The 12,597-nt window shown below is 32.0% G+C and overlaps 2 protein-coding genes across 2 annotated transcripts; one reads left to right on the forward strand and one right to left on the reverse strand.

The window, feature by feature from the left end:
• Nucleotides 1–782: 782 nt before the first annotated feature.
• On the reverse strand, nt 783–3,848 carry LOC134709508 (toll-like receptor 4). Its single transcript, XM_063569672.1, has one exon. It carries the CDS (start codon nt 3,843–3,845, stop codon nt 1,293–1,295), a length of 2,553 nt encoding a protein of 850 aa, XP_063425742.1. The 5' UTR covers nt 3,846–3,848; the 3' UTR covers nt 783–1,292.
• A 6,654-nt stretch (nt 3,849–10,502) lies between these two features.
• Nucleotides 10,503–11,477, forward strand: LOC134687788 (galactose-3-O-sulfotransferase 2-like). Its single transcript, XM_063548277.1, has one exon. The coding sequence runs from the start codon at nt 10,503–10,505 to the stop codon at nt 11,475–11,477; it is 975 nt and encodes a 324-aa protein (XP_063404347.1).
• Nucleotides 11,478–12,597: the final 1,120 nt, after the last annotated feature.

The raw sequence follows: 12,597 nt of genomic DNA on the forward strand, positions 1-12,597 counted from the left end.
ACAATAAACGTACTTTAGAAACATTGGTTGTAACTACATTTGAAAAGATCCACTCAAGCCCATATATTTTTTTCGATAAGACATTGCGGGCTAATTATACGTCTTTCACTATTAATCAAACTCTCATCAGCAACAATTTCTGCGAGAATAGTGTGCGATCTGCACGCAAAGTGTACATCATGTGCAATTTATTTACTAAATCCGAAATCGAATCGGAGGTAGCTGTGTGCACATTCATCCATCTAACCAAAATGTTCGGCATTTGTAGAAGCAGTTATTAGTGTCCATATTGTTGTATAATTATTTAATCTCATTTGAGGTGACTTATACATGTTATAGGTCTTTTAGGCCTGTTGCAATAATATTAATATTCATCAGATCTTAAATGTTTATAATCTGTACATATTTACACATGTCAATTTACTTTCTTACAGTTTACAAATAGACTGTTTTCATTTCAACACGTATCGAATTGAAATAAATTGAGGTAATTTAATTCAAAATATGAAATCTAAACTTCAATACAATAGTATATCATCTTTTATATAATAGCCGAAGTAAATCTTTAAGAAATTGTTAACATACTTTACCGTATGAAACTTTATGCGAACACATTTTAAGTTGATTGTTTTTTTTTATTCATTTGAATTTTCATTTCCTTATGTGACCTCACAATAAAAACAATGACGAGATGCCTTTAGTTACGATAATATCTCAATTCAATTTTATTCATAAAAAACAGCAATAAATGTTTTATGTGTATAATTTTTTTGTAAAATAACAAAAAATAGAAAGTACTATATCAAATGGAAAAAATCAAAAGTTCAAACACATCAATGGAATCAAAAACAGCTGTCATATTCCTGCATATCCTTATGTCACATATAGAGTGTATGTATGATAACTATATTAACACTATTTAATTTTGTAAGGAGGAAGCCTCTTCTCTCTGTTCTATGGTCGGGTTGTTGCTTTGACACATTCCCCATTTCCTATCTCAATTTTATCTTTTTCAGAAATGATAAAAATCGACCAAAATCGGGAAAAAGGAGTGTAGAACCAATATCTTTATACTGTAGATTCATTATTATTTGTTGAATAATATTTTTGTGGATTTCGTGGTTAACAGGGAACCACGAATATCAATGTCAAACGAATAACAAATGCCAAACAGAAATATATGCATGTTTTGGCAAAACTACGAAATCCAATATATACAAAAATGAAAATGTTCCTCAATCCAGGAAAATTGGTACCAACGAAAATGAATGAATCCACAGTATGAAATATTTTCAATCAGACAAAACTTGTTTCAAATTATCCCAGAAAACGGTATCGCCATATTCATCATTCAGAAACTCTATGTACGATTGTGATTGTACGAGTTCTAGTAAAACCAGAGGTAAAGTATTGGTTGGAATTTGTTCAAGAAAGATTAAATATACAATATTTTCTCCATCCCGTGAGTAGATACTCTCCATCCGTGCCATGTTGAATTCAAACATGCACCAGTACGAGTTTAAGAAAGGGCGGCTGATGATGCAAACTGTCTTACGACTTCTGTGTATGGCATCGGTAATGTTGGCAGCGATTTCATTCCCAACAAAAAAATCGCGTTTATGAAGACAAATCCGCAGTTCTCCTTTTCCTTCGACATGGTTGATAAATTTGTCATGAACAAAAGTCTGGTCTTCGTCAGCATATGATATAAATGCATCAAAATCGTAGGAAAGATCGTTTTTGAATATGCTCGAAGCTCTTTTATATTTTAGTTTTGCCATGAAGTAAAGATATCTAAGCTTCCATCGATATCTATATACAATGCCAGTGGTTACTATAACAACGGAAAGAACCAACGCTAGACAAATACCCAATATCAAACCAAGATACGATGAACATTCTTTTACGAGTATTTGTTCAAGGTCTTTCGGATGTGCCAGAGAAATTTTGGTAAGATTTGACAGCTGACAGGAATAAGATTTTAACCCTTTGAAACGAATCTCTGTTGCCGCCATCCACCTTATAAAGTTAATGTTGTTACATATACATTGGATTGGATTCTCACTCAAGTCTACTGTAAGATTGGTACTGTATTTTGCAACTGTCTCAAGATTTTCTGTTTCATCACTATCCAGATATCGTATCATATTACTTGACAGATCCAGAAAAGTAAGATTTCTCATGTGATCAATTTTAAATTCCATTTTTTCTAACACATTCCTCCTTAAATTTATTTCTTTTATAGATTGATGCGACTCAAAAATTGAATAAGGCAATTTTGGAATTCTGTTGTCTGACAGGTCAATGATTTCTAATTTCACCAGAGGCTTAAATATTTCTCCTTTTTGGTCCTTTGGTAGAATAAAGCCTAACAAATTATTCTGAAGCAGAAGTTTTTGGATATTTGGAGTGCCGTTAAAAAATACATTAGAAATGTTTGAACAGAAATTGTTTGATAAATCAAGCTCATGTAAATGGGGCATATTGACTATAGGACCTTTCCATGAGTAGAATATGTTGAAGGAAAAATCGACCTTTTCTAGTACATTGTCACTAAATTGTAGCCTTGGAACCTCAAATTGTGTTTTACTACCCACGTAATACAATACAGTAAGATTTTTAGGAAGATTAATTTTGCTCCAGATATCCAGTTTTAAACCAGCATCAAATACCATGATTTGACTAGACACTGTTGATAAATGTTGTGTACCTGAATCAAAAGTATACTCATACACAGTTTGTTCGAAATCCTTCTCACTCAAAATTGATACACACAAACCTTCATTAATTGGTAGATGTGACGTGCCCAGAAATGAAACATTTACAATTTTAGCTGATAAATGTAGAAACTCGAATAAATAAAGCCCGTATGAAAGCTGATTGTCACCAATAGAAATTTTATCTATTGTTTTCGGTAAATTACTTATTGCACCTAGTTCTATTTGCTGAATACGATTGCTATCAACATAAATCTCTCTTAGTTTAGTCACGTTCAATGGTGCTAAATGTTCCTTCAACAGCATCTGATTCATTGAAAATGTCGGAACCAACTTTTGAAATTTGAAAATTTCGATTGATGTATGTGCTAAATCATTGGTGACATTTCTTAGTCCGCGTAATCCCAGATTAGGGTTATTTGATATGTCTAAAAAGTATAGGTACTGCATATGTCCGAATGTACCTTTCCATATGCTGTTTAAGCTGTTGTTAGATACATCTAAATAACGTAAAGTTGAGATTCCTTGAAATGTATTACTATCCAATTGTTTAGGCTTACATGATGAAGACGATAAATCGAAATGGTTAAGAAATCCAAGTCCTTTTAACTGATGGCCGAATGTCATTCTATTTGTAAAAGTTGCATTCAAAGTTTCAAGACTAAGTAAAAAAGATAAATCTGGAAACACAGTTATTTGATTATCCTTAAGGTTTAGTTGTCGCAGTTTCGTTAAATATTTAAAACATGTTTTCGGCAATTCTGTTTTATTTTTCCCTAGTGTATTGCCTTGTAAGTTCAGACCCAACAAGTTCTTCAATCCTTTAAACGAATCTGGCATCAGTGTAACAAGAATGTTATGTGATACATCCAAATCTTCAAGAGCAGTGTGGGCAGAGAATATTCCTTCCGGTATATATTTTATTTTGTTTCTCGCTAAAATGAGTGTTTTGGTGGAATTGGGAAACATGGGAATATAGGATAAATTCTTCCCTGTGCAGTCAACCTGAAACTTTGCATTGGTTTGACATGTTATTTTCCTCTTGAAATTACTAACTTCAGAATCTTTACGACGATGACAGGTAGTTGACAATCCCAATCCGAGAATTATTATAGCAATCGAAAACATGACGTAACACTAAGGAAATAAAGAAATAAAATAAGATATTATTTTATATTTGGATTCAGTAATTGATTTGTGCTGCCCATTAAACTGGAATTATATAACGGACGATACAATAATTTTTTATGTCTTCCATTTTCTTTTTTTTTTGTATACTAGCACAAGTAATGTTTCAATCTTGCTAGTTCAAAAACCAACTTTCAAAATCAAAACATTGATACTATCACACCACAGTATGTTTACATATATACGAACCCACCAGTCTTCGGTCGTATTCTTTTTGCTAGCTGAGTGTAAATGCACAACATACAAATTCGTTTTTTTCTTTGTTTCATACAGCCTTTGACGTGATAAATTAGAAATATTATTGCGAGCGGATTTATATATTAATGTATTATTTTGAAATATGAAAACACTGCCAAGTGCAATGCACCGCACTTCTCTCTATATTTCTCTATATACAAGTATTTGTGATTGTTGTAAACAATTTGTTCAAAGGCTTTTTCTGTTTAAAAACAAATCTTAATAGCTATTACTTGCTTAACCTTATGAAAGACAACTAGGTAACTTTAGAGTATTATTCGCAAATTTGTACAAATATGCATATTCATGCATACGAATTTCCACTGTGCAGCTTGTTTTCATTCAGTAAATCTTTCCCTTTATTCATTAAGATTCATGTATGCATCCTATATGTATGCTATTTTTTAAATTTATGCTCATCATGAATTATTGGATATATGGAAATCACCTTTACTGGAAGGATGAAGCCACAAGCACGTCCTGGCCTTGTGGTCATAAAATGTTCGAGCACGATTTTTGTACTCAGACTCGAAAATCAACCATTCAAAAGACTGGATTTGGTGTTTTGAGCACTTATGTTGTACTCAAAGTTCTGAGGAAAATTTTATGACCGAGGATCCTCGATTGTGACCTATTGCGACTTATCACTGTTCTTTTTTTTATATCTTATAAAGAACATCTCGAACGGAAAGTTAGTTGATATACCCTTCCATAGCAACTTAAATTATTGCTTTCTTGGTATTCTTGATGTATGCGTAATGTGCTATGGACTGTTTGTTAAAAAAATGCAACTCCCATTCTTAGCTTTTTATATGGGAAAACTCAAGGGTCAAAATATTGATCAGATATGATAAATAAAAGCAAAAGAAGTATACCGCTGTTAAAAAGTGAGAAACACATCAAATATAAGAAGAAAATAACGGAACACTGAAGTAAAACAAAAAAAACCCGCCGACATGCAGAGAAACGGACCATTTGATAACAACTGCCAATATTCCTGACTTGGTACAAGACAATTTTGGAAAACAATGGGGGAAGGGGGTTGAACCGGGTGTTATGCTACTTCACTTTCCTGCTGATATGACAATGTTAAAAAATATCGCTTTTATGACAAAATACATGACAGGAATACAGAACAAACAAACACATAGCTCGGAGAAAATTTAGAATGAAAACATGTCTTACGTGTGTTTTGTAGCTCAGATAACGGATATAGATATAGGAAGATGTGGTGTGAGTGCCAATGAGACAACTCTCCATCCAAATGTAATCAACTAAATATTAAAGAAAGGGCGTTTTAATTAAGCGAATAAAGATCTTCTGATAGTATTTCCTTGTAAATATTTCCGCACAAATCTGGAACAAAATACATTTAGTTTCTATTTTAATGTAATATTGAAATTTTACGAAGTGTATGTTAATTAAATGCTAATTGTACTATATCAAAATAATTTCCGGTCGAAGTTTGTCTACAAATGATGTGTGGGTTAATCTGAAATTAAAGGTTTCTGATGAAAAATTTACATTCAGTTAAGGACGTTCACTACTCTATTTCAAATAACAAGCTATTTAAAAGAAGTTCTAAATTAATAGTTTATGAGTAAAGAAAATAAAAAATCAAAAAAATAAATTAAGGGTCCATGTGCTTGTTTTCGGGATATAAGCCATCCCAACGGAAGTTTAACATGAAATAAATCTCTCTAGATTTTAAAGCAGTTTACATAGTCAATTTTTCTTTTTAAAAAATAATGGAAAAATAGCAAGAACTTTATTCGATTTTAAAGCCCCAGTCCCACTAGATTGAGATCGCACCACGCTCACCGCGATCTAAAATAAATTCAGATCGTGGTGATGTCGCGGTATGAGAGGCATTAAAATGTAAATTTCCGTTGCTTTCACGATGATACTACGTCCCCATTACGCTTGTACAACGATCCCGCTACGTTTATAACACGTTCTTATTGCGCTTGGTCTGCGACCTCACTACGCTTATCAAGATCTTTCTACGCTCATCACGTTCTCTATACGACCATACCACGAGTTATCCGATTGCAACACGATCTTACCACGCTTCTCCTGCGACTAAAGCATGTTCTTACCACGATTATACTACGCTTACACCGCGATCTTACTACGTTTCCAGCAATAACGTTAACATCGTGTTTCATATCAATACAGTTCCATTCCTTCTATTTCTGATTAAGACGTAGATTTAGCGTAAACAATACAGACTTGCCACCAAAATCTACTTGAACACGTGGCCGTGGTGGTAGTGGTTGATGTAGAGGCAGAGGAAGCTCTGAGAGTAACGAATCCTGATCAAGAGATGACGGACCGACCAATCCAACCTAAATTACAATATATAGCTGGTCCATAAAGCTCAAATGATAATATTTTAATGAAAGATAGCAGAGATGACACAGATTTGTCAATAGATATAGGAATGTGTGATATGAGTGCTAATGAGACAACTATCCATCCAAGTAACAATTCATAAAAGCAAACCATTATAGGACAAGGCCTTCATCACGGAATATTGGCTCACATGGAACAGCAAGCTATACAGGGCCCCAAAAAATAACTAATGTAACAACTATTCAAACGGGAAACCCAACTGTCTAATCTATATAAAACGGGAAGTACGAGCCGTTAGAGAAAATGGAGAAGAAGTTCGTATTACATACAGACAAACAAAACCTGGAGAGATTTAATATATTTTATGTGAAAATGACAATTAGATTGATGGTCGTTGTATGAACGTATTCAGGTCGTAAGAATCGTACTATGGTATTGAACAACGTGGTGTAAAAGTGGTATAGTCGTAGTGTTAGCGTAGATGGGTCGCGGTGAGAACGTGATGGTCGTAGTGAGGTCGTTATAAAGTCGCTGTGATATCGTAGCGCAGTCTCTCCGAAAAGAATCACGCTTTTACTACGCTCTCGAGACGGTGGTACAGCAACCTTTGCGATCTTGCTACGAACTTTGTACGCTCTCACTACGCTTCTACTACGACCTGATTTCGACACAACTGCACCTCGATTATTTTGAACATGTTCAAAGTTGGCTACGCTCATCACGATCTTGAAGACCTCACCACGACCGTGTTACGACCTTACTACGATCTACACGACCTAACTGCGATCATCAAAATTTGCATTTTTCACAAATGGTAGTGCGATCGTGGCCTAGTGGGACTGCGGTATTAGATAACATTGTCACGCAATCAAATTATGGATGAGAGAAAAGCAGGGGTTACTAGGCAAATTTAATTGGCAATTTTTGGATAAAACCAGAGAATTTCGAATGTTTAGCTTTTTTTTCTAACACTAGAGGAGCACCATCCTTCAACATAAATAAAACCTTGTTTTATTATCTCAAATGGAAAAGTTAATTTCAAAAAACAAATGTGGAAGGGCTAAATAACTTCCAGTTTAAGACAGATTTATTATCAGGTGTGTGGAGCCCACGAAGGAATCATAATAAAATAAAAAGCGGACAGAAATATTTTTTTTTGTAATCATGCTATTTTAAAAATACATACTCCAAACTCGTCTCTTGTTGAGTGTTGAAATGTTTGGCATGTTCTTAAAATTTGTTTTTGAGGAATGTTAAATTTTGGGCGAAATTTTCGGGTTGGCATTTTTTACATATATTATTTAATGAGAAAATTACAGAAAAAAATGACAGAATGTTTAAACAACGTTAACGGCATTCAATACAGTTAAAATCCCACGTTGATTTTTTTTCTTCAAAAAATTGCATACAACCTTTTTTCACCTCATTAAAGAAAGGACGTTTTAATTTAGCGAATAAAGATCCTTTGACAACACTACATGACAGGAATACAGAACAAACAAACGCAAGAACACATAGCTCAGAGAAAATTTAGAATAAAAACATATTCTAATTCATAACATATATATGTGTGTTTTGTAGCTCAGATAACGGATATGTCATTAAATAAATATTAAAGAAAGGTCGTTTAATTAAGCGGATAAAGATCCTTTGATAGTATTTCCTTGTAAATATTTCCGCACGAATCTGGAACAAAATACAATTAAATTTTCGATTTCAATGAACATAGAAATTTTAGGTTGAGTAAAGAAAATAAAAAAGCAGAACAAATAAAGGGTCCATGTGCTTGTTTTCGATATATAAGCCATCCCATCGGAAGTTTAGCGGGGAATAAATCTCTCGAGATTTTCAAGCTTTCAATTTTATTTGATATTTTAAGTAGAAGAAATACCTTTTTATATTTTTAAAATAAAATTATTTTAATAATCGCTTGTATTCTAACTAGTTTTATTTAGAAATCGTTTAACAGTCTCTCATAATTCTTAATAGAACGATACTTGTATTTCCTTTTTGTGTATTGTCTGTTTTATATTGTGTATATACTCTGTATGTACTGTATATTTATGTATTGCAAGTAGTGAGACTTTAATAAAATATTGAATCTGAATCAAACTTTTTTGTTTCGAAAATAAACACAAGCGGATTTTCATAAAAACATATGGAAAATATTCTTTAAATAAGTATGTGCAAAAGAAGTATAACAATTTTTTGGAAATAATTCATTTTTCAGGATTTAAGGAAAAAAGCAGAAATTTTAATGTATATTTATTTATTAAAAAATTATATTTATTTTAGTAACTTTTCAAAAAAAATTAGTAAAAACAATCTTCAATTATAATCAAACCCAATGTCATTTTAAAAAAAGGTCCTTGATCTCGTTTTCGAGTTAAATCAGTTTGGATGAACTTTGTACAACTGTGGAATGTTGTAATGATTGAAGACCTTTTGTTCAAATATGATTGCTTGTAAAAGATAAACAGGACAAATTTGACCTTTACAGTTATATGATTGTTAAGATTATTTGTTCACTGATATAGATCGCTAACAAATGTTACAGAGTGCTTTCTTCACTTAATAAAAAAATCTTTTTAATAAAGTCATCATATATAGATATTAAATCTATTTAGTTCAATGACCATGATGACGGTTTGTTACATATGTTTAATGAATACTTTCTTCTATCACTGAAATGACCAGAACTTTAAGGTAAGCTTTATAAATATTTCAAGAATATTCAAAGATATTAGGACAAAATAATTTCACCATACAATAAGTAACACTAAGATGAAACAATTATTATAGATAACAAAGGAATAGAGGAAACTTAACAAATAGACAGAAAGATTGGGGGTCCTCAATTTCTATAATTTTTCTGACATTTTTTTTTATCTTTTAAAACTAACACTTATGAATGATATTACAAAATAATTTCTATTTCTACAAAAGTAAAATTTTTTTTTTTAAATTCTGTACATCCTCCTTTTCTGAAGTTAGTATCATTATTTTACATATATTTTGCAACACTAATAAATTCTCTATTTGTTTTCAACTGCCCTATATACTACAACTATTCTATAATTCTATACTTGTTTATCACTGTGTGTTAATCGTCAATACCAGGAGATTGACTTGGTGAAACTGTATAGTATCCTTTGATAAAGTTACATGTATCAGCACATTCATTTGGCGGATAACTGTATATCCGTTTTTTTTTAAATTTCCAAGGTTATTTTTTTCCTGTCGCACCGGTTTATTTTTAATTCTGAATTTATTACTATTTGTTCTCTACTGCTTTTTTTGTGCAAGTATTCTTTGTTCTGCAAACTCAATTCAGGCCCTCATACCTACGTGAATTAATATATAGGAAGCGCATGCTCTGGCACGTTGTACCAACTTGGAGATAAAAAAAAAAAAGATTTTGGAATGACACATGTTTGCTCCTTATATGGGAATAAGTTCTTAAAAAAACAGGAAAAAGTTTCTACAATTACATAATTACATGATTTAAAACTGTATTTCGTATTATTTATATTAACATCCATTTTTGTTATAATAAACGTATTGTTCCATAAAATGTTGAAAGAAGGAACTGGTAACTAAATGTTAGACAAAAAAGGAAAACAGATTACAGAAACCAAATGCACAATCTAAAACTTGTTATCAATGTGGAAACAGAAAACCACATTTAAAAACCAAACCATAATATAATTTAAAAAATCTTTACTGTTAGCTGCTCTTACTCGACCGAGTAATAGAATGTTGTTTCACAGAGTAGGAATCTGTCAAAAATTATTCCGGAGTCAAAAGTCGATGATATGAAAATAGTCTATTGAGCTTATCTGTTTCACATTTTTGTATCGTTTCAGTTTCCGTATTCTGTCATGGTTATGTGTTATACAGATGACTTTAATATCAATATACAGCATGTACTATATTACTTCAACGTATACTAAGTTTCATAAAGACGTCAGTAAACAAGTGATTAGAAAATCAGCCAAAAATAACATGAAATATGAAAAAGTTGCGTTCCTGAAAGTACACAAAGCTGGAAGTTCAACGGCTCAGAACATTTTTTTACGATACGGATATTCTAGAAATTTGACGTTTGTTCTGCCTAAAGTGCGAAAAGGTCACTACGACAATGTGATAGCTGTATCAGCATCCTTAAATGAAGACAACATAGTACCTGCACCGGAAAATAAAACGTTTGATATAATATGTTGCCATGTTTTGTACAACAGAAAGGCATTTCAGAAATACATCCCTGGTAAAACGGCTTATATTGGTATTGTTCGAGAGCCTTTTGAACAATTTATATCCACACTGAAGTATTTTCGACCCCCACATATATTTAAAAATATAAAAGAATTGAATCCTGTATTGAAATATCTCCAAAACCCAAGGAAATATGAAAAGGCCTATTCTTACACAAACAATAGAATGGCGTTGGAGTTTGATTTTCCCAGACATCTGTTTACTAATTACACACGAAAAGAAAGTCAAGCTTATTTATCAAAAATTGATAACGAATTCCATTTTGTTATAATAATGGACTATTTCATCGAATCCATAATAATGATGCGACGTATATTAGGATGGAATGTAAAGGATATGTTATTCATGAAGAAGAATTATCCCAAACAATATTGGCCTATTGACATAAGGTATCGTAACTTGTATGAAAGATTCGCTAAACTTGATTACGATTTGTATCATTTTTTCTATCGACGTTTATGGGAACAAATCCAACTTGAAGGAATAGACTTTCAGCTAGAATTGAAATATTTTAAAATCCTCAGACAAGAAGTTGAGGATTATTGTGTCAAGGAGGTGACTATGGCGGATTCATATCCTGTGAAAGCCTCGTTTTGGAATGTAGCATTCAATGTAACGAGGGAAGATTGTACACTGTTGATGATTGCTGAGACTAACTTTGTTTCCCTTGTAAGGAAACGACAGTATGAAAATCGTTCGAAATAAAGAGAGGTGACTATGGCGAATCCATATTTTGCGCAAGCCTCGTTATGGAATGTAGCATTCAATATAACGAGCAGAGAGTGTACGTTGTTAATGATAGCAGAGACTGAATTTGTTTGCCTTGTTAGGAATTGACAGTATAAAAATAACTCGAAATGAAGGTATATCTCTAAACATATTTAAAAGAGCCAGTCTATGTAAGAATCTGTCAATGAGGAAAACATTTTAAAACATGGTTGAAAACAAAAATCAAAAATCAATTTATATATCAATCCTGTTAATTATCCCTATACTTAGTTAGAAATAATATGTCTGTCGTTTTGGCGTGTCTAATAATTCAAGAAATCTCAAAATAACTTTGAAAAAAATTGTTATACGGAGTTATTTTCTCTTCATTCGAAATTTTTTCTATTGTTCTAACCACACCATTATAATAATATCTTGAAAAACCAGAACAGGAAAAGCAAACAAATGTTATATTTGTACTAATATTGCGGTGTTTGGTGCGATTTCCTGGATTACCCGTCTATTGGTGCGCTAGTACTAAATAAATGGAAAGGCAAATCATTTTAAAATGAACGCAGATCATATATATCTAAAGAAAATAATCATACAGGATTGTAAGCTGACATATACTATAGTTATTTGATGTATAAATGATTGAGCTAAAAAGAGAAACGGTTCAATATTTTACCATTACACTTTAATTATTTGTGAGTTTTGAAGAAACATAATCTTTCTGAAGAAGAATATACCAATTTGAAACCACAGAGATATATTAACTACCGAATGAAGGTTATACATCTTCTAGATGAGCTATTTCATAAATGGAGAACACATATAAAAATTACCGGATTTTAGAAACTGAACAATTTCAAATTAATGTGATTTCTTTTGGAATGAAAACAAATGTATCATTTTAATTTATTATTATCAAACGACCTTTACTCATGCATTTACTGTGTCTGGACCTGATACTGTATAGAGATTACATGTTCTAATATTTATGCAAAAACTTAACGATGATTAAATTTGATAAATATGTAGCAAAAATGTCGTTTCGGTTGAAATGAATATTTTTTACACAAATTAAGAGCCATCGAAGCACCATTGTGAATAAATT

Source organism: Mytilus trossulus, chromosome 1, assembly GCF_036588685.1.
Source record: "Mytilus trossulus isolate FHL-02 chromosome 1, PNRI_Mtr1.1.1.hap1, whole genome shotgun sequence".
Classification (NCBI taxonomy): Eukaryota; Metazoa; Mollusca; class Bivalvia; order Mytilida; family Mytilidae; genus Mytilus; species Mytilus trossulus.

Coding starts and splice junctions, on each gene's coding strand:
- LOC134709508 (XM_063569672.1), bottom strand. CDS start 3,845: ATGTTTTCGATTGCTATAATAATTCTCGGATTGGGATTGTCAACTACC.
- LOC134687788 (XM_063548277.1), top strand. CDS start 10,503: ATGAAATATGAAAAAGTTGCGTTCCTGAAAGTACACAAAGCTGGAAGT.